At 43.0% G+C, this 27,381-nt stretch overlaps 1 protein-coding gene across 5 annotated transcripts in view; it reads right to left on the bottom strand.

Annotated features, from left to right (window-relative positions):
• Nucleotides 1–1,195: 1,195 nt before the first annotated feature.
• Nucleotides 1,196–27,381, bottom strand: part of DOCK10 (dedicator of cytokinesis 10) — a 271,823-nt gene continuing 245,637 nt past the window's right edge. For all 5 annotated transcript variants that reach the window (XM_090056318.1, XM_090056317.1, XM_090056316.1 and 2 more), the window contains 6 exons: nucleotides 21,682–21,828; nucleotides 18,996–19,206; nucleotides 16,428–16,618; nucleotides 15,534–15,634; nucleotides 15,081–15,219; nucleotides 1,196–7,940 (listed from right to left, as the gene is read on the bottom strand). In XM_090056318.1, coding sequence (XP_089912444.1) covers nucleotides 7,821–7,940; nucleotides 15,081–15,219; nucleotides 15,534–15,634; nucleotides 16,428–16,618; nucleotides 18,996–19,206; nucleotides 21,682–21,828 — 909 coding nt within the window. In that variant the 3' untranslated portion in view covers nucleotides 1,196–7,820. The remainder of the gene's footprint in view (nucleotides 7,941–15,080; nucleotides 15,220–15,533; nucleotides 15,635–16,427; nucleotides 16,619–18,995; nucleotides 19,207–21,681; nucleotides 21,829–27,381) is intronic.

Genomic DNA, 27,381 nt, shown 5'->3' on the forward strand with positions numbered 1-27,381 from the left:
AAAATCCAAACAATATTGCTCTCAGGATCATCGGGACATGCAAAACTCTCCACCATGACAAGGTTGTGATCCAGGGAGAGGGCTGATGGAAGTGAAAAGTATATGAAATACAACGCTACACACATTCTACTCTTTCCTCTTATGAGCACTGTATAATGGATGAGAGTATGGCTGAAGTGATATTACCATACATGCGGAAGAATTACTGCCTTTTCACAGATGACTGATTAAAGAACTGAAACTAGAATGATTAAGCTGATGGGCAAATGCATCCCAAGTCTCTTGCTATATGGAATAAATGATATATACCAGTCCTTACTTAAAGGAAGTACACTACTTCTCACTCCCCTAAAAGGAATTAAATTAATTTGGATATGTTAATTAAGGGAATTAGCTAAGTATATATAGATGAAATATCCCTTGTGCCAGCATTTGAGATAGAACTGGAAACTGTACAGTTCATCATTGTTATCCATCTGTGTGCTCAGAGGAGTAGTTTTGATGGGGTACATTAGGGATCTGATAAAACTGGAGGGCTCTGAGAAGGTGGTTTATCCAAAGAATCATTCGAGCAAGAGTCAGAAGGGCTTTTATCTTAAGGTCTTGTCCTCCATCCTCAATACAGGAGTTCTAGCTGACCTCTTCTCAAGATACAGCCTCTCAGGTGCTTGGTTTGCAGATCTGCAGCTGATGAAGGAAGAGGGAAGATGGTTAGAGCACTGGTAGCAAGTGTAGTGGCAAAATCTACAGAGCAAGATTGCATTCAAGATTTTTCAATTCTTATGTCATAGATGGGCAGCTTACAAAGAGGTTTGCAGTCTGAACACAACTGCAAGCTTCCTGCACTATGCAGAGAAGGACAAACCCACCATTTGAGCTCTGGTACTTATTTCTCAGGTTTAGGAACAATTTCAGGTCCATGAAATGTCTTCACAGTGAGACAGCATCATTTTATCTGGTCAAGGAAAAGTGTGTTTTGATATGCCCCATTGTACTCCACATAGTAGCAGCTGCCTTGCTTTCACAGTAGGGGTGCTTGTGCACGCGGCATTACCCACAGCCGTGTCCAGATGTTCAGGACCTGGGGTGCCAGGTAATTTACCCCTGCTCAGCTCACCCAGGAATGGCCAGAGATGCCCTGAGAGGAGAGGCTCCCTTTTACAATGGAGAGACTTTGCAGACTCAGGAGTAAATATATGCAGAATTTAATTATATGCAGGGAATAATTATAATATACAAACAAACATTACTTGATATCAAAAGTTTAAAATAGTCTATTTACAATACAAGGGTGAGCTTATACAAAATAGCAGTTAATAACTACTTACACTTGAGCTGATCAAGTTGATAGATAAAACACTAATAAGTATACACTATGCCAAATACTCATTATAGTAATGCCCTAATTAATTATTCACAACTAATAAACATTTACCCTGACTTATGCCCAGTAGATGGAGGGAGTGGCAGTCCCTTACTTCTCTCATCATGCACTTTGAGGGCTCCAGCTGTCTCAGGCTTTCCCATGTAGGTCCATGTGTCTTGCAGTCTGCAGAGGATGTTTTTACTCCAGACCCCTGCAAAACTCAGGTTCTTCCCCACAAACTTCTGTACTCGCTTCTCTGTCTGTGTACAGCGTCTCTAAGCCCACCAAGCTATTTATGCAATTAAAACACAGAGAAAGAGCACACTGTGCCTGTGCACCCTGCACACCCTGGGATCCTATGGCCTTTGAATACTCAGGCTGTATGCTATGGACACTTAACACCACATAGACAAGAAATGCCTAGTGTGCCTTGAAGCTTCCACTGAGCTCTCTGGCTGCACACCCTCAATCCCTTTTCCGGGGTTGTTACCTCACACCTGGGCCAGAACTTCTCTTCCCTTTGGTTTGTACTTCCCCCTGTTTCAAAGCACTCGCCCACAGGCAGGCCACGCAGCAGCTCTGGTCTCACTTTCCCTTTAGGCACTTCAGCACACTGAGGCTTTCCCTCAGGTCGTGCCTCCCTGGGTCTTAGACCACACAGGCATCTGGGGAACTTTCCCTTGCTGGTGTCTCTTTCTACCACGCTGACACAGTTCTGCCACAGTCCTTTCGCCAGCCACTCATACGGGGGGTTTATTGCACTATTTTACCGACCCTGCTAGGGGCTCCCCAGGGGTTTGTTCCCACCCAAAGGAATTTGTGAAGCTGGCTCATGAACTCCAAGGGCTTGTTTCATAGTTTCATAGTTTGTAGGGTCAGAAGGGACCTGAGCAGATCATCTAGTCCGACCCCCTGCCATGGCAGGAAAGAGTACTGGGGTCAAATGACCTTGGAGTCTGCTCTCTCCTGCTCAACCCTCAGGAGCTCCATTGGCCTCCTGCCCACTCACAAAGGCTTTAGCATACACCCGCAGGGTGGGACCATGCTGCAGGCTATCCCCAACCATCTTCACTCCGTGCTCGACTCTTACTACCACCACCGGGGGGGCAGGGAGACACCCAGATTTAAGGGGAGCCTGCCCAGCCAATCCCTGGGCTGGAATTTTCCCAACCTCCCTGATTTTTGAATCTTGAATCCCCCTGCTGGGGATAATACTGGACTGCAAGTATGGCATCCTGACTGGGACGAATTGAAGGTAGTTCCTGGTAAGGTGTCCCTGCTGGGACCATCTTCTTCAAGTATTCAGGCAGAGCACGATGTAGGACACTCTGAAGGTGAGTGCCCCTTAAACTGCCCGTTACGTACATGTTCAATTGCCCTTTTTAATCATTTAAATGGTGTTATTGTTTAGACCTGCGACAGTGTATTACATTGTAATTTCATCATGCTGTATATGTGTGGTAGCGTATTTTGCTTTTAATGACTTTATTATGTAGCAAAGTAAAACACATGCAATGTATTTCAGTTTGCTATGTAACAAAATGTGGCAATGCATCTGGAGAAGGTGGCAGGGATGGTTCATGGGGCACTGGAAGCCCAGGCGTGCTCAGGGAAGCTCAGGCTTGGTGGGCTTCCAGCTCCCCGTGCAATGCTCCTGCTGTCTTCTCTGGCCACCAGCACACCCAGCCATTCTCCTGCTGTCTTCCTGCACTCCCCCAGTGCCAAGCCAGCCCATTCATGGATGGTATCAGGCAATGAGAAAGTGGTGGGGATGGTGCACGAGGTGCGAGAAGCCCACCAAGGCCAAGCTTCCCCCTGCCTAGGCACCATCGGATTGGGCTGGGTGCTGCCTGTGACCTCGGGCAGCACCTGGGAATTGGAAAGACTTTTCTGACACGGGTAGACCACCTCTACCTGAAGCACACTGTGGCCAATTGTGGCAATTAGTTGTCTACAGGGTAACACCTTTACCCTTCTTTTTTACTCTACTATATTCTTGAAATCTCCTTTCTGTTTATGCTTTTGCTCTGACTTTCCTTCCTTTTAGTTAGGGAAAATAATCTTTCACAGTTCTGTCTTTTTGTTAGGACTGTAAACACTTCAGATGTCACTGTGCAATAGGTTTCCTGGAATCAAGGATTTGATTCCTGAAGTAGAGGAAGGAAAGTCAGAACAAAAGCATAAACAGAAAGGAGATTTCAAGAATATAGTATGGTAAAAAGGGTAGACAACTCATTGCCACAATTGGCTACAGTGTGTTTCACAGACAGGTGGTCTACTTGTGTCAGAAAAGTCAGGCTGACAAGGCCCCTGGAGGGCTGGGACAAGGCTGGGACCCAGAAGCTGGGTTCAGTACAGTAGGCACAGGAACCACACATGAAGGCTGTGTTCACAGGCTGAACATTGGGCCTTGGATGGGAAGCAGCAGCAGTTCACTGTTGTCCTGGTTTCCCTTCTTGCTGGCTTCCTTTTTATTATTTTTCATATGTCTGCAATCCCTTGGGCCATGCCCTATATGGATTCCAAAAGAGAGGTATGTAACTGTGGTGCTTTATAGCTCAAGGGCTGGGCTTTGGGGCTGGGAGAAGAAATAGCATGAGGTCAAGGTCTGACCACTAGCATGCTCTGACCACTGCCCCGTGCTCCTCATTCATGTGGGTATGAATGACATGACTCAGAGCGACCTGGCTGGGTCATGAGTGACTACAGGGCTCTGGGGCTGGGCTTAGAGGGTTGGGGCACAGGTAGTTTTCTCTTTAATCCTTCCAGTTACGGGTGCTGGGCACAGGAGGGAGAGACATATTGAAGAAATCAACAGAAGACTGTGGTGTTGGTGCCATCGCGAAAGCTTCAGCTTCTTTGATCACAGTCCACAATTCAGAGAGACGCAATGATTTGTTGGGAAGGGATGGCCTCCAGCACACTCTGATGGGAAAGAAGGTCTTCTCAGCCAGAATGGCTGAACTGCTTGACAGGCCTTTAAACTAAGATCACCAGGGGACAGGCAGACAATTACTAGTGCAAGCCCTGGAAGTGAAAACCAAAGAATCAGCAAGTCAGGTAACACAAAGGAACTACCCTACCCTACCCTAGCCCAAGGATGGGACACTTCTAAGAGGACAGGGAACCCCACGGCTTCTGATGGCAGGCTTAGCTGCCTGTACATAAATGCCAGGAGCATGGGGAACAAAGAGGAAGAACTGGCTCTTCTGCCAAGCAAAAATGACTACGATCTCACAGGGATAATGGAGACCTGGTTGGATTCCACCTATGACTGGACCACAGGTATTGATGGCTATACCTTATACAGGAAGGATCATGTTGTGAGGAAAGGTGGGGGTGTAGCTCTATATGTGAGGGAGCAGTACACTTCCCTACAAGAAGAGATTAGCACCCTAGCAGGATGACTTGAGACTATGGGTTAGAAGATGGGGAGAATGTAGTGAAGGGGATATAACTGTAGGAGTCTATTACAGACCTCCGAACCAGGAGGAAGAACTTGACCACGAATTCATTATGGAACTGGCAGGGGCTGCATGCTCTTGGTCCATGGTCGTCATGGGCGACTTCAACCATTCTAACATCTCATGGGAAGAATATTCAGCCAAATCTGGATTGGTCATGAAGCTTCCTCACCTGCACTGATGAGCTCTATTTGACTCAAGGAGTCTACGGGCCGACAAGAGGTAAGGCACTGCTGGATCTGGTACTGGCTAAAGGGGATGATCTAGTCAGTGACCTGAGGATTGAAGGGAAGCTTGGTGACAGTGATCATGAGTTGATCACTTTCTCTATCCATTGCAAAACTGGCAAATCAGTCAGCAATGCAGAAATCCTGGACTTTAGGAAAGCTGACTTTCACAAGCTCAAGAGGTTGGTTGTTGAGGCCCTGAGAGACCATGATCCGACAGGAAGGGGAGTCCACAATAAGTGGTTGTTCCTTAAGGAAGTCATCCTAAAAGCACAAGGGGAGTCCATTCCAGCCCATAGGAAAGGTAGCAAAAGAGCTGGGAGACCCTCTGGCCCAATAGGGAACTTATGGACCTCGTGAATTTGTAAAGAGAAGCTTATAAGGGATGGAAGTTGGGAACTACCACTAAGGAGAAAAAAGTCCTTCTTTGAATATGTGGGAAGTTGGAAAGAAAACAAGGCTATGACGTCAGCCAACTCTTTTAGCACTCTTGGATGCATTCTGTCTGGGCCAGCTGACCCTTGATACTCTATAGCTCAGGGGATGGGAAAAGAGTTCAAGGCTGCCCTTGTCTCCTTCTGACTGAGCAGAGGCACCTGCTATGCTCCTCAGTGGTGGGGCTGAAAGCATAGCTCAGAGAAATCACATTAATATTTAAAGAACGTAAAAATTCACTATACTACAGCATGTAGATGATTGAGTTCAGGATCCTGAGGAAAGGAAGGATGGAGAGCAGCAGAGTAAGGACCCTGGACTTCAGAAAAGCAGACTTCGACTTGCTCAGGGAAGTCATGGGTAGGATCCCCTGCAAAGCCAGTCTGAGGGAGAGAGGAATCCAGGAGGGCTGGCTGTACTTTAAAGAAGCGTTACTGACAGTGCAGGAACAAACCATCCCAATGTGCAGGAAGACTAGCAAGTATGGCAGAAGGCCAGCTTGGCTTAGTAGTAAACTAAATTCAGTAAACTCTTCAGTAAACTAAATCGCAAAAAGGAAGCTTATGAAAAGTGGAAACTTGGACAAATAACTAGGGAGGAGTACAAGAATATTGGATGGGCATAACAGGGATGAAGTCAGGAAGTCCAAAGTGCAACTGGAATTTCAGCTAGCAAAGGATGTGAAGGGTAACAAGAAAGTTTTCTACAAGTATGTTGGCAATAAGAGGAAGATCAGGGGAAGTGTGGGTCCTTTACTGAATGCAGGAAGCAAACTAGTGACAGAAGATGTAGAAAAGTCTGAGGTACTCAATGCTTTTTTCACCTCAGTCTTCACAGACAAGGTCAGCTCCCAGACTACTGCACCTGGCAGCAGTTTGGGGAGGAGGTGAGCGGCCAACAGTGGTAAAAGAACAGGTTCTGGACTATTTAGAAGAGCTGGACCTTGAAGTTATAGTGGACAATGAGCTGAATATGAGCCAACAGGGCACCCTTGTTGCGAAGAAGGCTAACAGAGCACTGGGCTGCCTTGGTGGAGTACTGGGCTGTCCTGCCCAGTAGGACAAGGAAGTGATTCTTTGCCTCTACTCAGCACTGGTGAAGCCACATCTGGAGTATTGTGGGCCCACCACTACAGAAAGGATGTGGAAAATTGCAGTGAGTCCAGCAGAGGCCAACGTAAATGGTGAGGGGGCTGGGGCACATGACTTCTGAGGACAGACTGAGGGAACTGGGCTTATTTAGTCTAGAGAAGAGAAGACTGAGAGGGGATTTAATAGCAGCCTTCAACTACCTGAAGGGGAGTTAAAGACAATGGAGCTAGACTGTTCTCAGTGGTGGCAGATGGCAGAACAAGGAGAATGGTATCAAGTTGCAGCAAGAAGTTTAGGTTAGACATTACGAAGAATTTTCTCAGTAGGAGGATTGTAAAGCATTGAAACAGGTTACCCAGAGAGATTGTGGAGTCTCCATCCTTGGACATTTTTAAGACCTGGCTAGACAAAAACTTGGCTGTGATGATCTAGTTGGGAATGGTCCTGCTTTGAGCAGGGGGTGGGACTACATGACCTCCTGAGGTCCCTTCCAACCCTAACTTTCTATGATTCTATATTTTAGGGATGAAGAGAAAATTAAAAGAAGACAGAAGCTGCAAATTGTCAAGAATTTTTGAAAATGGTATAAAAATCCAGCTTCCCACATTACTAGTGTGGGCCACACTCAACAAAGTATAGTATTTAGAATCCAAGGGACTCTAGAGATTGTTTTACTAGTGCCATTCCTTGTGGAGAAGATCTTCTGTAACTGTCAGAATGGAACATACAAAGGTGTATGACACTTGGATCCTTGCCAATATGCAAAGCACAGAACATATTGCAATTAACTAATGCACTGAACTAAAAAAAATCTTTCTAGACTTTTGTACACATACACAAATATTTTAATATAATGGTATCTGAAATGTTATCCACATTATTAGTACTATCATAATTATTAACTAAAAAGATATTCTTTTAAATTCTGTAAAAATGACGTATTTTACACATCCTCTATTTACAATTGCAATTTACTTAAATGTTATAAAACATCCAATTTTACCTTTAAAATATATCAGGACTCAGTATTAGATATATTATTATTGACTGCAAACTTAGGGTTTGCTGTGGAACTAAACATTCAATGGATATCAAGCTAGCAATTTAATAAAAATCATCACTATCAAGATATCCAATAAATTAAAACCATATTACACGATCCATTGTCATGTTCATGATCCTTTTTTTAAAAGAATAAAGTTCTACGGAGGTCTGGATAATGTCACGGATGTTTTGGTCAAGCTTCAGGATTTGATGGCATTAGCACTCCTGGCACAAGTGTGTTTGTCCTAGATATGGCTCGTGAATAAGTTCGCTCCATTCCTTGCTGTTTTGCTGGATCCTCCTTGTATGTAATCTTTGAAAGAGAATAAATATATAAAAGAAATAGATTAAAACAAATCATATCCTCTGAATAATTTAGACATTTTAAAACTCTTTTCAAGGATTTAATATTTTTGGTTCATTAAATAAAATGTTATTGATTTGGAAAACCTGATAGAAGGAGCTTTTATATTAGAGAAGTAACTTGGGGCCCCAAGTCTTGCTGTCCTATCACCCTCACTCTTCATCAAGAGGCTTATTTAGGAAAAGACCCAGGGTGAGGCCCTTGGTTGGGATTCTCAATATCAATGTTTTACACAATGTCAGCTAGAATTGCACAGTTGACTATTTTTCATAAACAAGTTAGATTACTGTTTATTGTATTATATTTAATGTTACACTTAGGGGACACTGTCCTACAACTAGATCCACTTGTACCCACCCAGAAACCTAAAAATTAGTATAGGGTTACAGGGTTTCAAAGTTTCCTTTGCTGGCAAGATCAAGGCTAATATTATACAATACAAATATAGGGACATATAGACAGATACTGAAAAAAGACAACTACACAAGTAAGGAAGATATAACTCCTTTTTTTTCGTTTCAAGTAATGTGCATGTACATGGCACAATGCAACACCCAGCAAAGATACCCAAGTTTGCCATGAACAAGTACGACTAAGGTTACATGATCATGGCTATACTACTGCCCAAGAAGGCTCAGGCATCTCTGCATGCCAAAAATGTTCTTAATCCCAGTAATATTTACCTCTGACATTTATAAGGCTGGTAAAAGAAAGTTTGTCATCTTCTAAGAAAGACTACATGAAGAAATTTTAGTTGAAATATTCACTTCGAAAAATAATAGCATGAACATTATTTTGACACTATATTGTAAAGTATGGATGACAATGGAAAACATTCTTCTTGTTGCTCTCCAAGTATAATCCCATGCAGTTCTTAACCAGTCCTTTTCATCTGCCAACCTCCAAATGCTTTAGTAATGGAGATTATTACCATTTAATGCATAGGGGAACAGTGGTACATAAAGTGGGGATTGACTTGCTCAAGGCCAAACTGGCAGGCCAGTGGTGGGTCTTACAGTGGTTCCAAAAGACATTTAGGCTTGGGCTCTGGCAGGCCTCAAAGGGAGGGAGCTCTCAAGCTGAAGAGTGACTCCTGAAAACAATCCCTTGTGTGTTTATGGCCAAGCAAATTTGGCAGACCAATGATACTTGCAGGAGGTTGTTCTTGGTTTAGAGATCTTAGGAATCATGATGCCGTATAATGGAGAAAGTACCCTTAGGTACATAGGACCTGTGCCATTTAGGGTTTTACAGATCAAGACAAGCCCCCTGAGTTGTGCCTGGAAAGGTACTGGAAGCCCATGCAGGCTCTGGAGCACTGAAATGGGCCTAGAATCCAGGCTGCTTATAGCTCAATACAGGGAGACGCAAGGTCCTACCATCTCTAAATTTACATTGCCAATAATTCACTTTAGAAGCTGTCTTTAAAATAAGTAGATTGGGCAGCTCTTATGCTGAACATGTCAGAAATTTTTCCTACACTGCATACCCACATTAAAATAATCTGGAAGAATCCTCCAAGGTTTATCCCCTTGGTAGAAAAACTTACTCAGAGCCTCAGCATTCATTTGAATGCTGAAGCCCTAAAAAGTGGAGAGCTTGCAGTGCTGACACTATGCAGCCAGGGGGGCCCTACACACACATTTCAGCATGCTCCACAAGCTCCTTTACTCTGTATGACAACAGATGACAGCAGTGCACAGGGCAGCCTTGACTGGCAGCCCATTGCCAATGGTCAGTCTGTGTTTCCCTTTAGTATGTGCGGGGAATGTAAAGGGCTCTGTTCTGCTTCCTGCTGGAGCAGCAGAGTCCAGTGAGCAACAAACTGTCTGCACAATAGTGGCAGCGGGGTGGGGCTGGGAGGGTAAAGAAGGGTTGCTGGAGGACTATGTTCTCTTCTGAGAGAAGCAGCATGTACAGATATTTGCTCTCCTAAGAGAAACTCTCCAGGGACTGATTCAACCGTGATTGTTCCCAGGTTATTTTTCTTCTGGAGTGGCCATTTTTACTCTGGGAGTAAAAGCCTGAACAACTGTATGCTTGTGGTTTCTCCTGGGAGGGCAGCAACTCGTAGGAGAAACCAAATTTCTGTACCAGGTCCTAGTCTCCTCCTGGTAACTTAATTTGTTATTTGGGCATCAGGTACCATTCTGTCCCAAAGGAACAGTGATCTTCAGGAACAAGAGTGGAAATGGACATTTTGGCCTGCAAGGTCGATAATTTTACAAGCAAACATGCTTTGGGACACTGAATGCTGAGCTTGTAAAGAGAAGATTTTGCACAGACAATAAGTGCTGTGCACTTTGCAAGCCTTTCCTGCTGAACCTGAATATTTTTCCCTAAAAACTCATTTGGTTATGCTATTACTGTGCTGCAGGCTATGACATTTGTCACCTTTTTTATTTCACTCAGCTGTCATCATGACAAAAATAGCCTGGTCATTTTTACAATTTAGTCTGTTCGGTTGTGGTTCCTGGTCCTCCTGAACTAGCCCACTGGCATGTTTGGCATCATAAGAATGCAAGAAAATATTTAAATGCAACAGATTTAGTGAACTGATTCTCCGTCCTCCTTTCTTTTTCTTAAATCTGAGTGTTGTGCCCAAAGCTAGATGACAATTGCTCTGTAGACATGGGTGGTCCAAAATCTGCCTCCCAGTGGAGTCAGTGAGAGCAGAACCATTAGAAATTAAAATTAAAACAAACTTCACATAGTGATTAAACAACATGGAAAGGAGAATTTCACTGAGGGGAAAAGTGGCTACTGTAATATTTCCTTTACTTGGTAACTCGCACCTTTGTTTTCTTTTCTCCTTGTCTATTTCTGATGGCACTGCATAGGTGTTGTGCAAGTGTTACTCCTCATTACATCTGGGTTCTAGAGGAATCATAGAGCTTTGCTAGAGGAAGGGAAGAGAAGAGGATCCCAGGCTCCCTCTCTCTCTTCACTGTTTTGCTCACCAGCTCCTCCCTCTACCCTTGAACTCCAACCCCTCTTTAAACGTAAACCCACTGCCTATTATCTATGAGGGAAGTAGGCAGCTGCCTCTTTACCAGGGCTTCTAATGAGTTAACCAATAGTGAAAGGAGTTATCATCTTTTCAGGGCTCAAACATACTGCCTGTGAATGAACTTTCATTGCTCGGGCAACAGAATACACAATACTGCTTTTAAAAGTATTTTATTCTCCTGTGTAGCTCCCAAATTGCTCAGGATGCATATTCTGGATTCCCTTATCCAGCCACCAGCACCTGCAGTGCAGTACCTGCTATCTGGCAAGGAAATCAGAAGACCGTTCTTGACTAGTAATTTGGTATTATCATCTTGGATCCCCACAGCCGCAAACTAAGGTTGTTGACTTCTGCTAAGCCTCAAGATCCTAGCAGTCCAGGAGTCTTTAGCCTCAAGGTTGCTCCTGAATCCAGACTGCACAAGTAGCATGTCTTGTTTTTTTAACCCTGAAGAGACTTATAGGAAACTTAAATGAACATATAATGTAGGTAAAACAGAGAATCAGCAAGAAAGAGCTTGTCACTTTAAAGGAAATTATAGACGTAAGAAAAAAAACCGAACATACCACTTTTGGCTATAGTACTGAGGGAAATGTTAGACAGGGAAGGAGAGAAACTGTATAAGCATGGACCATGATAGAGCTGGCAGAAAAAAAGAGAAAAGCATACATGATGAAAGAGTCATTAGCAGTAGGTATGCACACTAATCAGTCTGGAATACAACAATGAGAAGGACATAGACATAGACATAATGTCAGAGGCAAGGATTTTTGTGTATCTTTTATTGGACCAGCTGTATAGGTAAAAGGGATATAGATAAGCTTGTGGCTACCCAGTACCATTCCTTAGGTCTCTGAGGGTGAAGTTACACATTACACTTGGACCACCACATTAAAGGCACTTAAAATGCCAACATACATGGGTGCGGACGTGCAGCTCCCAGTTGTGACTCAGAATGATTTTTGCAAAGTGTTCTGAGTTACAACATTACCCCAGACCAAACAGAAGTTCATTCCTGGTTCCAGGGGAGAGGGGAATCTAGTCGTGACTGGGAGCCTGCGGCCAGGTTCCCACAGGAACGCCCAGGGTCTCTGCCAGTGCTTGCTGTTTTCAGAATGGGAGGGGGAAAGGCAGCAGAGGGAGCTTGTTTTTGGGGCTCCCCAGCTAGCGCTGAAGGGTGAAGTGGGTGAATTGGAGCCCCCCCCCTCTGGGGGGGAAGGGCTGAAAAAAACACCATACTGAACTCCCTCTGCTCCTTTCCATTTTGAAAACAACATGCTGGGAGCTGGCAGATACAAGTTACAAAAGATGCTACATTTTGTAATATTTTTATCTGATACCTCATACAATGATGGGTAAGATTTTTGCTGAATCAGCCATTTTAGAAGCTATTTGCAGCTGTGCACTTGTGTTTGGTCACAGCTGTAAACTGTTTTCTGTGGCCAGATCAGGTGAAAATTGTCACTTCTGTCTGTACCTCGTGTGTTACAGGTCATTAACAGGTGCTAATTGTCCTCTAAGCATCTTAAAAGTTATGCCACTTCAGGTGAGGACATTTGAGCCCTGCTGCTCAGCTCAAGTTCCTTTAGTGTCAGGCTGTTGCACTGAGATAAAACAACCAATCTGCAGTCTTCCAGTATCCCAGGAGTCACAGCTCCTAGGACCTAGGTGGACTACCTATCCTCCCTGACTCTTAAGCCCTGGATTGAGAGCTGAGACAGCCTAGCAGTGGTGGCTGAAAGAGGGAGGAACAGGGGATGAGAGGAGAAGGAAGGGAGAAGAAGGAAAGAAAAGGAGGATGGGGTGGATGGGGAGCTGCTGGGCAGTTGCTTGGGGAGAGGGGCTGGCAGGTAAGCAGGCAGCCATGCAGCCTAGAGGAGGCACACTAACTGGATGTGGGGGTGTGGAGGTGTTGGGTCCCAAACTGCGACACATGGGGGCAGTATGGGCTGCAGGGAACCCAAAAACAGGCAGGGGGGCTCCCTGCTGCTGCCGCTTCCCCTGCCACTCTGGGCTGAGGACTGCCCCCAGCTAGTCCTTGTTAGTGTGGGAGCAGGCAAGAACTGGGAATACACCTTCTCAGCTGCTGCTGCTCTCAGGCTGAGCACAGCCCCTGGAGTAGAAGGGGAGCTTTTCTCACCCAGGCAACAGCACTGGCAGCTGCAGGGGAGCAGGGTATTGGGAACCAGGTAAGAGCTCCATGTGGAGGGTGAAGGTGAGTGCCAGGGGGCAATAAGGGTGCTGCTGGAGAGCAAGGGCAGACCTGGCAGCTCCTAGCCATGCATCTTTCCACCAGCCACTCAGGGACCCCAGTGGCATGTCTGAGCAGTGCAGGTCAGAGGAAGCATTAACCCTTAACACACAACTGGTCAGACAATGATCTCACTTTAATACCACTTAAGTTTAGAGTGGCCTAATTGTAACATATAACAGCACCCTGAGAAAAAAGCAGACACAGCTTATGCTATAGAGCAGGTAGAATAAAGGCTTGTATAAACTTCATATGTACATAAAGACATAGGATATAAGAGACACTGTCAGAGAAACAACAGACAGGAGAAATACAGTACATAGGATATATAAACTCTGATTATACAGACACTGGTAATTATATACACTAAATAACTATGCAAATGGTGCTTAAGTGTGAAATCAGGCCATTTCACACGCAAAGTGGGTATTTTCAAATGAAAATTTTCTAGGTGCAATTTTATTCATCAGAAAAATAATATATTGGGTTTATACGTTTACTTTAACTAATTTGGTATAAGATTGTATTCAATCACCACTTCAGACATAAGCTAAATCAAAATATGGCACTCCTGTTTCAGAAGAAGAAAAGCTGTATACAGACACAGCATGGAAATAACTAAGGGTATAAATTAAAATCCTTTTGGGGAGCTTGTGCAGAGGCGTAGCTTAAGTACTTCAGTGCCCTGGGCACAGCAGAGTGAAGAGTAGGGATGTTGGAGGGGGGAGGTGAAGGATGTTTTAAGCAAGTCTTAGCTCACCCAGACACTCAAAGACCCCAGCTTCTGCTACTAGATGTGGGGTCACTGCACCCTGGCTAGAGCAGCTGACCTGGCAGGGACCCAGAGGTGCTACTGCTTCTGAGCGGACTCCACACACAGTAACGTTAGCAACTGCTGCAGCACAGCTTTCTGCAGTCATTCTAGCACTCCCTCTCAATCTGCCCCCATGCCCTGCTTGTACCTCCCTTAGTTATGCTACTCTGGTCACATGTAGTCCAGCTTGCTGTTAAAAGCTGCATTGGTGCTTGGATATTGCTCCCTGTGATTGCAGGTGAAGGTTTAAAATGGCAATTTTGGAGAATCCTTTTGGTTAACAATAGATTGTAAACATAGGGGGCTGAACGCAATGGCCCCTTGTGGTCCTATGTTCCTATATTTGTCAAAAGGCAAGGATTTTTTTGGGGGATGATTTCTTTTATTGGACCAACTGCATAGTTGGGATAGTTAGACAAACTTTTGAATGCAAGACATATCTTTGTCAGCATTCCCAAGGATAAAGGAGGTCAAGTTTCAACAGACTTTATCTCTCTGCACTATATAAAAAAATATTTTCACATTCTGAATACTGGGTATAAATATTAACTATACAGACAATTCCTCCAGTTATAAAAATCTAGCATTAAAAGCAATGTACAATTATATTTAGAGAATCATCTCACAGCTGTAGATTGAATCAAATAAAATGAAGTGGAGAGTTCATTGTGATCCTAGCTTATCTAGTTACTTTTAAATATCTCTAGATATCAGTCTTTCTTCAGTCTAAGAAGTATTTGTTAACTTCACAATATGTATCAGCAAGGCTGGCACAAATGTCAAGTCTTTGTTCATGAGCATTTATGTATAATACAGGCAGGATTACATGTCAGGATCAAACTGTATGAGCAAGTTTACATAATGATTGTTTCATTATTCTTGGCTCTAGTCAGTGCTTTTAGTATTTCACTGTATTTCAAGGTCCCTGAAGTTAATTTTATTTGTTTATCACTGGAAAAGCAATTATATACCCCAGTCATCATCACCACCAAGGGTTAAAACAAAGCCTCTCACCTGTTCATTCATGACTAGAGAGAGCTCACTGAGCATATCCTTATAATGAGACTTCAGTTCTTCCTGGTATTCTAACTGATCATCTTTAATAAGACGTTCGTTAACTTCAAGAGCATGCCCGCATGCTTCTGCAAACTGCCTGTAAACACATACATGAAAACATTTCTATGAAAAAACTGTTTTGTGAAAAAATAGTATGCAGCTTAACCAATTGTTATAAACCATGAGGGGCAGATCATAGAGCTTTGCTGTAAATCGGTAAGGCCACTCAGGTTAATGTGACTGTCTCAGAATTCGATAGAAGTTTTGCCTAAGAAGAAAGATAAAAGATGTGGCTTTGTAGGCATACTCTGGTTCATGTCAGAAATGCTGTCTGATTTAATGTCATATCCCATTCTTTTTCTCATCAGTTTGCATTAGCCAAAGAAGAAAGAGTCTAACTTTAAAGTTTACCTGAAGATTTCTTTCAGGAGTTTGACTTGGTTATCAGGATACTTCTTAGCATTTGTTTCTTCAAGGAAAGCTCGAGCATATGCCATTGGTCCTGCATTGATCTGTAGAAGAAAAAAATCAAGTTTAGGGTACAGAAGAACATAGCTGGACTGTGGTTTATAACACTCTTTCTTTTTAAGGCTCATGTTCATTTTTTCTGACAGTGTGTGGAACCACAGTGTTTCCTAACTGATCTCACAGATTAAAGAACAAGGGGTTTTGTTCCTCACTTTATATTCTAAAAATCTGCACAGCACAAAGCAGGATCAGGGGGTGGCAGGAAGGGGGAGCAGGGGAGGGTGTATGTCTACAATATTAGACTGTGGCTCAGATCCCTGGCTGGTTTAAATTGGAAAGTTCTGTTGAAAAGAAGAATGCTGTAGTGATTTAAAGTTGCTGAAGACTGAAACCTGTGTTTGAATCTCACTGCCTAGATGACTCTTGCAGAATGCTTCATATTCAAAGAGTGAGAGGATTTTGACAAACATAAAAGGGAAATGTTTCACTATTGCTAAACACGCTTCTCTCTTCACTCCTAGCTTCTCTAGGTAATTGTCAATTAAGAAATATTTGAGTACTCATCTAAGTGGTTGGCTTTAGGTTCATCTGACCCAAAATATTCAGGTTAGAAAGAGCTTAAAATTTATTAGGAGAGACAGTTACAGCTGCCTTGCCAGGCATCAATCCAACACCCAATGAGGTCAATATGGATCTCTCTATTGTGTTCAACAGGTATTGGAACAGGTTGCAAAACTTTTGGAGTGCAGTGCATTGCATGTTTGGAACTGTAAAATGGGTTAAATCAGCGGTTTAAGCTCTAAAGAGCGAGTACAAGCATAATTGAGCTGCTGTTACCTTCACACTGACACTTCCTTGAAGCTTGAGTTGAAGTCTAATCATGTCCACTTCTTCCATTGTGCAAAGCTGATTAAGTTCTGAAACTTTTTTGGACATCTCATCAATCGCTACTTCAATAGGGTTCAGTTCTGTGCTTGTTTGGCTTATAACTTGAATGCGCTTCTTCACATAAGGGAATAAGTGACTGGCTGCTCAAAAACAAATGTAAAACATTCAGCGAAATCCCTCCCCCACAAACTGGTAATTAAAGAGGCAGAAGTAGTGAGTCCAGGGTGTTTCAGGCCACCTTGACTATTTCATTTTACAAATCCCTTTGCTGACCCAAATAAAATGATACATCTAATCACCATATATATTCAGTGGGTCCAAACAGAATTTTTGATGCAATCATTATTAATAAATCACTCTATTTTGAATCATAGCACTGTTCATTGTGTAGTTTTCACATCCTTATAGTATAAGACTCTACACTTTAAGATTTTGAAATTCACACATTTCTGTGCTGCGTTAAGGCCCTCATCAGTTCACAAGCCTATGTTTAACTTGGAGTACCTCCATAGACCCACTCAATTCAATCAGAATACACCCATGCTGGAGGCATGTGCCTTAATGCTTTGTTGAACTGATGCCTCATTCTCCTACAAAGCCTAATTTTACCATAGCAGATATGTCAAATTCAGAAGTCATTTCTATTGTTCAACAAAAAGTCATGTTTCCTAAGGAGAACTGACAGAGAAGACAGTCATCATTGAATCTGCTTCTTCACACCTCAGCCACCAAAGCAGTTTTGTAATTTTGCCTCCTGTACCTTGGCAGAAATAGTTGCCACCTGTGCCCGTTCTACTTAACTTATGTGATGGCTGCCATCTTGGCCAACATACTGCAGATGGAACGAGGGATCTATCAGGCTAGAAGCCTGAAAATTCATGCTTCTCTCTTTGACCTGGTTCCATCCTCAGCCAAAATTTACAGAGCCTATGTTCCTTTTATAGGCTGAAACAGACTCCCAACACTTGAATCAGTGGACTATACTTGCTCTGATTACCCGGCAGTTTTACCCCAGTTTAGTGTCCTTTTGCTGCTGCTCTTTTTCATTGCTACACTAGTTTTCTTTTTGTAGCCTCTAGACATTTCATTTTTACAGCTATAACTTATACAAGTGTAAAATCTTATAAAATGCATTATATGGCAAGTACTTGTACACATTGGGTATATCTACACATTCATGAATGTGCCATAGTCACTGTGCATTAAGTTTAGTACTTGTATAACCAAGTACTAAATCAATGCGCAGTAACTGGAACTACTGTGCAGTAGCACCAGCACATGGCTTTTTAGTGATTCTAACTGTGCAGTAGCCTAATATTACTGCAGAGTAGTGCATTAGCATGTTTTTTGCCCTGCACGCTACTGCACAGTAAAAGTAGGCTACTGTGCAGTTAGCGTCTCGTGTGGACACCCCATTGTTTCCAAGAAAACAAGATGATGCAGTGAATGGATAAAGAGAAATGGATGAAGGTGGGTAGATTGGGGAAAAGGATAATGTTCCTGCCAACAGCATGGAACTGAGGCTGGCACAGTGCTAACATAGCTATTTCATATAAAAGATGCTATATGTCAAGTATTCTTTTCTCCCTCCACAGGACAAAACTTGAGATGATTTAAGTCAGTTCTGTAAGAGGGTTTCTCAATTTGACCCTTTGCAGAAGTACAGACACTCCAATCAGCAGCGCTCTAAATTCTCTGTCATTCTGTAGCCTTTTCCTTGAATGTCAGCATCTCTGTTCATATCTACCCATGAAAACAAAGCTTCCCAAATGATATTTAGAAATCACTTAGAGACGCAGCTAAAATTTCAGCTATGTCAATTCTCTGTAGTCATGTCATGGATCTTCTATCACTTTTCTTTAAGAAGAGAATTTAATCATGATAAAGAACTAACCATTTAGCATCTTAGTTTAATTCAACAGGAATTGACACTTCTGCTGCTTTTTCCTTTCCTTAAACAGGAATTTTGGAATGTATCTGATTGCTTGAAATAAAGATACTATCTTACTTTTTAAAAGACTAATATATGTGTTATATGAGAATTTGTTAAAAATTGGAATATTTGCTATGATTCATTTTTCTTAATGGGTAAATCTTACAAGCCCTACATTTGCTGTCTTTAGGCTGCTTCTACTATGAAGAAAAATGAATGAGAGTTTAGAACTCATTAAATTGGTATAAATCAGGAGCAATCCTAATGAAGCCAACTTAATTACACCATTGTAAAGCTGGGGTGACAGTAGAATACTAAGAAAGAATAGAGGCAGTTAACTATTCTACAAATTTAAACAACTTTTGTTTTTGCACTGAATTGTAACTAGTTTATGTCAAAAGGATTATACACAGAAATAATGATACGGTGAAGTGATTGTTGCTCATTTAAAATTACCCTTTGCACAAAATTGTTGGCAAACAAATATATTGACTGCCATACTGATTTTTAAGCAGAACAGTCTTTGAAATTCTTAGCAGTTTCATTTAGTCAGAACCCTTCAAAGAGAAAAGGCAGCAACGTACTTGTCAAGATTGTCCGTCTTTTGCATTGCTCCTCTACCCCTCCGTGTTTTTTTCCTGACAGTGTGAAAGGTGTTTCAAATACAAAACGGTTGATGTTGTGATGCATTTCAAAGTCAGTTTTTCTGTCCTCAGCTTCCTTCTCTTCAAAGAAAGGTGTAACATATGTGACCTGGATATAGGCATATTTTGGATCCAAGTCTTTGGGATTGACCTGTGTTAAAATTGTTATATGTAAGGAAACTTTCTCCGACTCTGTTGCATTGCAAATTATACAGTGAGCAATCACAGTTTACAGGCACACTCTTTTATGATATTATAACACTACGATCAACCCAGGACATGATTTTTAAAAGTACTATTAGGTAACAAATACTTAAATATCTAAGTATGGGTTTTGATTTTCAAAGACAACAGGAGTTCTGAGTACACAATGATGGCAAAAATTGGATGAGGGTTAAATGAAGCCAAAATTTCCTTTCTACTAGTAGAATATATTTGTGGGCTGGGTATTGTTAAAAATGGTTACACAGAGGGATGTTCTACTTCCATTGTCATTGTACCAGTAAAACCATACCTTAAGATTTGGCTTGGTTTTGTTAGAAACTAGCCTATAACACAGAGCCTGAGTCTCCCTGTTCCTTTAAAACAAGCAGCCCAGTGAGGGAGCACTGCAGGCTAAGCAGGGTGCAGCAGCTGCAGGTCATTGAGGTTGATTAAAAGGCACCTGCAGGCAGCCCAGGCAGTCTGCTGACCAGAAGGAGGCAGGCCCCTGGGAGGATATAAGCCTGAGGCTCAGGCTAGCAGGATAGTCTCTCCCTGGCTGCCACAGGGTAAAGAGCTCCTAGCAGCAGGGATCCTGAAGGGACTGCGGTGCTGCTTCTGGATCTCCGATGAGGCTACAGGAGCTCGCTAGGATATAGCTTTCCATGAGGGAAAAGTCACCCTCTTAAAGAAGCAGAAGGCTATTTCCCCTTTGTGTTTCTGTTATAGTCCAGAGGCTTATGTTTAGCCAGAGTTAGTGTTTCAAAACCAGGTCCGATACAGTGGGTTCAGTCTGGAAGACATAGCTGAGAGGAAAGGGGCAGCAGTCAAGGAGGCTGTGCCAACGAGATGCCCCCACAGGCTCCTAAAGGGGAGGGGGCAGTCCCCGCAAGCCCCAATCCACACAAGCAGCACAGCCAGAGTCAGAGCAGGAGCCACAGCCACGCGAGTCAGCCGATTAATCAGCTGTTCCCTGGGTGGGGAAAAGCTGAACCAATCATGGAGGCCATTCTGGCCACCACAGGAAGATTTAAAAGCCCCACCAGGACCTAGGGGGTGGAGGGGGAGCATGCCAGGTGTGCTGAGGCTCTTGTGGGAGCAGGAGCAGTGCAGCCAGCTCCGTGCCAGCATCCAGAGCGGCGGAGCTGAGCCCCTGTAGTAGGCTGGGGGGAGGAGGCAGTCCCACACCAGCTCTCCTCTCCAGCGGTCTATTTTTTTTTGGGCAAAGAGCAAAGTAGAGGCATTCTATCTAGAGGCGGCAAGGAGTATGCCAGCCTACAGAAGCCCAGCTCATCAGCATCCAAGGTGGAGACGCTAGCTGTCAGGACAGCCAGGCTATCCCACCAGGACCCACGCCGATGCTGGCTCCCCTGGCAAAAAGGGGTTGACTGAGTATGGTCAAACCATGCAGGTGGCATCCATCCGGTTGGCGAGTGGATGAGAAGTAGGGGAGGCAGAGCCCCACGGAACATCACGACCAGACAGTGAGTACTACCATCCCCGGGGTCCCCCAGAAAGAAGATCTCCACTGAACCCCTTCCTTTCATTGAATAACACCAAGTCATGGCAGGAGAGCTGAGGGGGTGGAGGGGCCCACACCATATGGAAAGTACATCACCCAATGCAAACCCCATCTAAGACGCCTTCTGTCACAGAGGCCAAAACCCAACAAGGGAACAACAATATGGTACCACCTGTGAGGATTGGGGCATAGTTTAGGAGAGGACTATCGGTCTATCGGACTATCGGTCTCGTGCTGGTATTTAGCCTTAGATGGAGTTTACCACCCGCTTTGGGCTGCATTCCCAAGCAACCCGACTCCAAGAAGACCCGGTCTATGCTAGAAAGTGAAATGTGGTTTAGGAGAGGACTGGAGCCACACAATTAGCCCCTAAGACTTTATGTGCCTAGCAGGGCACAGTCAACTAGAGAGGCCCAACGAGGGGCCTTGGAACTCCAGTGGGAGTCCAGTTGGATTGGGGCCATGTGAAGGCCTGTGGGCAGCCTCCCCATTATCATTATTATATTATACCATCAAGGCATGGCAGGCGGGAAGGGAAGGCACTCTAGGGGTAGAGCGGGGCATGGTCATGGAGCCACCAGGGGGCATCCCAGCTGCTCCTGGGACCCTGACATGCTACATAGTCCACACTAGTTCCAGCCTCTGCTCACATCTATTAGAGGCTCATTCTAGATAATATAAATGCTATCACAACTCACTTAGAAAAGAACACCAATATACTGCATAATAAAAGTCTACAATACACACTTATATTTCAGCTTAAGGTTAAAAGAAGAACAGGGACCAACTATGGGCTCTGTGGACTTATCTAATCTGTGAAGGCACTATGCTAGAAAGTGAAATGTGGCATACTTTCAAGTGCTCTACTTTGACATGAATGTAATGACAACATTTGTTCCATACCTTATTGGAATCCTGAATTATTTTCACATTATCCGCTCCAAATTTATCAGCATAAAGTTTCAATAGTCTCTGAGAAATCTCAGACAGGCCAGTTAACTTGGGTTCTTTGTAGATATACTCTTTGCCTTCCTCTTCTTCAAAAAAGCCCTGTAGAAAATCAAGAGGAAACAATCAGTGTAGCAGGTATGGTAAATTAAAAGTAAACAATAAACAACACATATAGACATACCGGTGTAATGCGTCTAACTGTTTAAATGCAGAACTCATCGATTATTTTTCTGAATACTACATTATGAGACTGATAAAGGAATCCAAAATATCAAATGCATTCCATATTAGAGATATAATTAATTAAATTTTAATTAGCTTGATACAGCTATTTGTGAAATATGACGATTATTAGTTTTTTACTTGTTTGCCTGCATTTATTTAGATATGTGAAGAGAGTGCCATCATGTGGTACATAGTAGGTATAATTTGCAGATGACTGCAGCAGAAGTTTTAACATGTAGAGCAACTTCAAATAAACTGATCTGTACCTCATTCAAATAAACAGAATATTCTTTAATAACTCTGAAAGCCAATAATAAATTGCAGTATCTTTAAAGACAATGTAATATCTTGTACCATCTATACTTTTTCCCAGAGCCCGATGAAGGGACTTTGATCCTGAAAGCTTGCAGAAAAGGACACTTTTCTTGTGATTTCCCAGTTGGCCTAATAAACGGTATCATTTTGGAACCAAGAGTTCTAGTTTTTGTATGTAACATAATTTACATTTGAAAAGATGGAAAAGCATAAACTATAGTTTTTTACAAGATCTACAGTCTTAGCAAAGCCATTTACTTGCAATAGTGGAAGTAACTGAGAGTGTCTAAATAAAAATGTTTGTTAAAATGTAAGGCAATTTTCCACTTGGCAGTTTCCATAAGAAATGTAAATCTCAGAAAATGAACGTATACAATACATCAACTTCATGTGAAACAAACACAAATGCAATATGTAATTATGCAAACATTTTGGGGTAAATTTTTATGGCTGAATGGAACATATCACTATTAACAGTAATGGGACTTTACCTCTGACAATATTTACATTTCTGGGTTTCATTTGCAGGATTTCATACCCTGTTGATAGAACTTGATGATGCAAATACTGAAGCTATAGCTCCCAAATGTCCCCTTTTCATTCATGAAGAACACACAATTAGTTACTGAGTCTCAATGATCTTCCTAGAGAGCACTTTTGTTAATAATATTAATAAAGCTCCATTGCCAAACAAGGAACTTTACAGACAAATTAAAGTCAAATGTATGTCTGAAAAGTGAATATCTTGTAAACTCTTACTTGGATGAGCAATTAATTGTGTTGAAAGGATTTGCAGAATCATAAACTAATTTCTAAACTCTCTCTAAATTATCCTAATGCAAAACCACTTTGGGGGAACAGAGGCAAAAGTTCCTATAGTTCTACACAACCTCAACTAAACACTAATCAGGATTGTTTCAATCAAAACCATCTGCCTTATGTAAACATTGAATTTTGAAAAGATATAGTCTCTAAAATAATCTTGCTGTGAACTGGGACAGCATATCAGCTTAGATGTCAACATTATGCATTTTTGCTAGCAAGAGCATAGTGTTTACATGGGAAGTGTTAGCTTTCTGTGTTGATGCAGTATGACATATTGAAATGATATCTTTCATCTTACCAAAATGATTAACATAGAAGTGATACATTTTCAATAGTCTTTAATGAAGGAGGCATTACTTGAAAGAATGGTCTCTGTGGCATTTCACATGATAAGTGACAAGTAGTAGTTAACTGAAAGCTACATAATAATTCTGTCTGCCATATGTCAGATATTTAAAAGATCATTAAGCATCAGATAAAATATTTTTGGGGGTCAAATATCCTTGAGTTTAGGGATTTTAAAATATTAAGCAGCTGAGGTCCCATTCTCAAAGCACAGCAATAGTTTGCTCTCCTGCTGCCTATGCCTGGTTTACAAGAAGGGTGTAGGCTTAGGGATGAAAAACATTGCAGTGGTCTGTAGAATGTAACGACATATACAGGCACTCTCAGCATGTTAGGGTACTGGTTTCCAGCAAACCCTCATTCATTTAGGATCAGATTTTAACTGACCTTAGAATGTCTGTGCAGTGCAAGAAAAGCTCACGGAGCCATTCTTTCCTCATACATTTCTGCAAGGAAGAGTTACAGTTGCAGGGAATGCGGGACTACTCCCCTCTACGTTTTCCTGGGGTAGCCCATTGTTCCAGAGGACCTGGGCTGTGGTGGATCATGGCCCAGCTTCTGTTGTGTACTGGCCTGTGAAACAGGCCATGAGGACCAAAAACATCTGGCTGCATTTCTAAATTTGGCTGGATGAAATGGTTGAAGTATCCCCATGGATTATGGCATCAGCCAGATTTTCAGGAGCAGAGGCACTCTGACAAGGCCCCAGCATGACCATTGCAGTTGGGGGGATAGAAATGATCTGATCCTACCAGATGCTGAGTGTCATCTGAAAGATGCCAAGTGCCTTCATGTTCCTCTGGCCTCCAGAGAGCAAAATTACTCTCTGAATACGTTCAGGTTGTGGTTTCAAAGGAGAATCAGATATCTTCCACTCAAATATTCTCCTGGCTCTGCCCCAAGCCCATGCGACTTTGGCAAACTCGCTTTGCCTCCATTCCATCTCATACTTTCTATCTCATCTATTTAGAGTATAGACCCTTTTGAGGAGATTCATGGGTGTTTGTATAGTACTGAGCCCAGTGGCCTGTGCATGAAGAACTGGGGATGGTCAGGTCCAACTCCAGATTTTTCTCCTTGAGAATGGGTAGATTTGGAAAGTTTGTGAATGAATATAAGGGGACTGTGCCAGTAAGAGCCCAACATGTATAATATAGGATAATAGGAAAGTAAGGCTGGAAGGGACTTCATGAGATTATCCAGTTCAGCCCCTACTCAGAACAGAATCATCCCTGACTAAACCATCTGAGCCATGTAACTGTCTAAACTGCTTTTGAAAATTTTCAAGGATGGAGATTACACAATACTGTAGGTAGTCACTGAAGCATGTATGCAAGAATGCACATGTGAGAGCAACTGCATAGCTTGGGGTGTTCTGGCTGCTTTCTCAAGATAGCATGTGTTTTAGAAACACACAAGTTGGGCGCACTATGCTACTTCTACTTGCGTGAATAGTCGAATAATTTTTCAAAAGTGCAGAAATATTATGAAAATATTGGGGTTCCGCAGGGCTCGGTCTTCGGGCCTGCACTGTTCAACATCTTCATCAGCGATTTGGATGAGGGGGTAAAAAGCACCCTGTTCAAATTTGCTGATGACACTAAGATGTGGGGGGACGTGGGCACACTGGAAGGATGCAACAGGCTACAATCAGACCTAGACAGGTTACAAGGGTGGGTGGACGAGAATAGGATGGGTTTCAATACAGACAAGTGCAAGGTGATGCACCTCGAGAGGAACAATTGGCACCATACCTACAGGTTGGGGAACTCCCCTCTTGTCAGCACGGAGGCGGAAAGGGATCTGGGGGTCATCATTGACTCCAAGATGAACATGGGCCGGCAGTGTGGAGAGGCAGTTAGGAAGGCCAACCGCACCTTGGCATGCATCCACAGATGCATCTCTAGCAGGTCCAAAGAGGTGATCCTCCCCCTCTATGCGGCATTGCTCAGGCCACAGCTGGAGTACTGCATCCAGTTCTGGGCGCCGCACTTCAAGAGGGATGTGGACAGCATGGAGAGGGTCCAGAGGAGGGCCCCTCGCATGATCAGGGGACAGCAGGGCAGGCCCTATGAGGAGAGGCTACGGGACCTGAACCTGTTCAGCCTCCACAAGAGAAGGCTGAGGGGGATCTAGTGGCCTGTTATAAACTAGTCAGGGGGGATCAGCAGGCATTGGGGGAGTCACTGTTCCCCCGAGCACCGCCAGGAGTGACCAGGAATAACGGTCACAAGCTGGCAGAGGGTAGGTTTAGGCTAGATATCAGGAGGTGCTACTTCACGGTCCGGGCGGCTAGGGTCTGGAACCAACTTCCAAGAGAAGTGGTGCAGGCTCCTACCCTGGGGGGTTTTAAGAGGAGGTTAGATGAACACCTTGCTGGGGTCGTTTGACCCCAGTACTCTTTCCTGCCATGGCAGGGGGTTGGACTAGATGATCTGCTCAGGTCCCTTCCGACCCTAGAAACTATGAAACTATGAAAAATACTTAACTGCTTACTGCTGACTTGTACTCTACTTTAGCTCAGAACTGAGAGACTTCCCTAAGTTTCAGCTGATGCAAATATTTATGCTTTTTTGAAAATTGATTTTTCACAGCAACCTTGTTGGGACTATTTCTTCAAATGGCTAACCCCCAGTCGCCTTTTTACCCAGCATTTTTGAGGTTGGGTGCCTCAGGCTTGGCACCAAGCCAAATTATTTAGGTGCAGATACTCGACACATTGGGAAAATCAGACCACTTTTACTTGGAAAAAGTGTACAAATATGGGTTTAAAAGATTGGACTTGGTAGCATTCAGATATTAAGGGTATGAGTCTGTGTCTAAAGCATAAAAAGGAACTGTTTATAGATTAACTTAATGTTATAGCTTCCTTTCCCTATGAAGGTCTGCAAGCACTTTTGGCAGGAAATAAATGAAAAAAAATCACAGGCCTCTATGATATATAATAAAAACGGAAGTATGTGGGAGAAAAGGGATTGAGAGTATAATGCAAAGTATATTTTTTAGACGGGAAAGAACACCGGCAAAATTCATTGAAATAGATTGTTGTTTCTCCTTTTAAACCAGGCCTTACCAAGAATTTCTTAGGGTACAATTGTTAACATGGTGCTTTGCATATTTCTAGTTATTTTGTATTCAGTGATGTTCCTTAGCCTCTCAGTGATTCATTTGGATTTTCTTAGGTGAGTGACACCTTTCCATTGGGACTTGTGTTTTTGTGTACCTACCTTTAATTATCTCATCACTGTCACTGTTGGCAGCAGTTCAGGCCAACTCCTACCCCATAATCGAAACATCTTTATTTTCAAACTGTGAAACTAAACATCATTCTTTAAAGCCACAAGTCTTGTCTGTGTGTGTGTGCATGTGTTTAGACTCTATTAAGGGTGTACCAGTGATTAATCCAAGCAATATTTCTTTGTGAAACATTCATACACTTTTATAGCACTAAGGCTGTTTAAGAAAGGTTGCCTTTGTTATATTTGCTACAGAAATACTATTGCATTGAAGTGGGGCTTTTAATTCTGTCTGACAGAGCTAGTGAAACTCAGCTTAACCACTGTTTAGCTCCTTATAGCTCAGCCTTACAGAAAAGTAGATGCATTTGCCCCGAGAAAAGAGTCACAATTCCTACCCTGCTCCTATCTTTCTTATGGGAAGGCAGGGCATAGTAAGAGAACTTCAGTCTGCTTTCAGGCTCATCTTACTTTCCCCCTTGCATGCAGCCATTTCAGTTTTGTTGAGGAGTCAGACCTTGGTCCTTCCCCCTCACTTCCCATTCATTTGCCTCCCCCAGGGAGTGTTGGGCCAGCAGCCCTGCTCTCCTCATGCTGTCTCAGTAGGTCCCATGTTGCTGAAGAGATAACTTGGGGCCTTACTCCCTTGCACAAACCTAGGGCATAATCTTGCACTTAAAACAGCATTGGTGCTACAATGACATTT

The sequence above is a fragment of the Crocodylus siamensis genome, chromosome 6, assembly GCF_052110815.1.
Source record: "Crocodylus siamensis isolate JL-2025a chromosome 6, ASM5211081v1, whole genome shotgun sequence".
Taxonomy (NCBI): domain Eukaryota; kingdom Metazoa; phylum Chordata; order Crocodylia; family Crocodylidae; genus Crocodylus; species Crocodylus siamensis.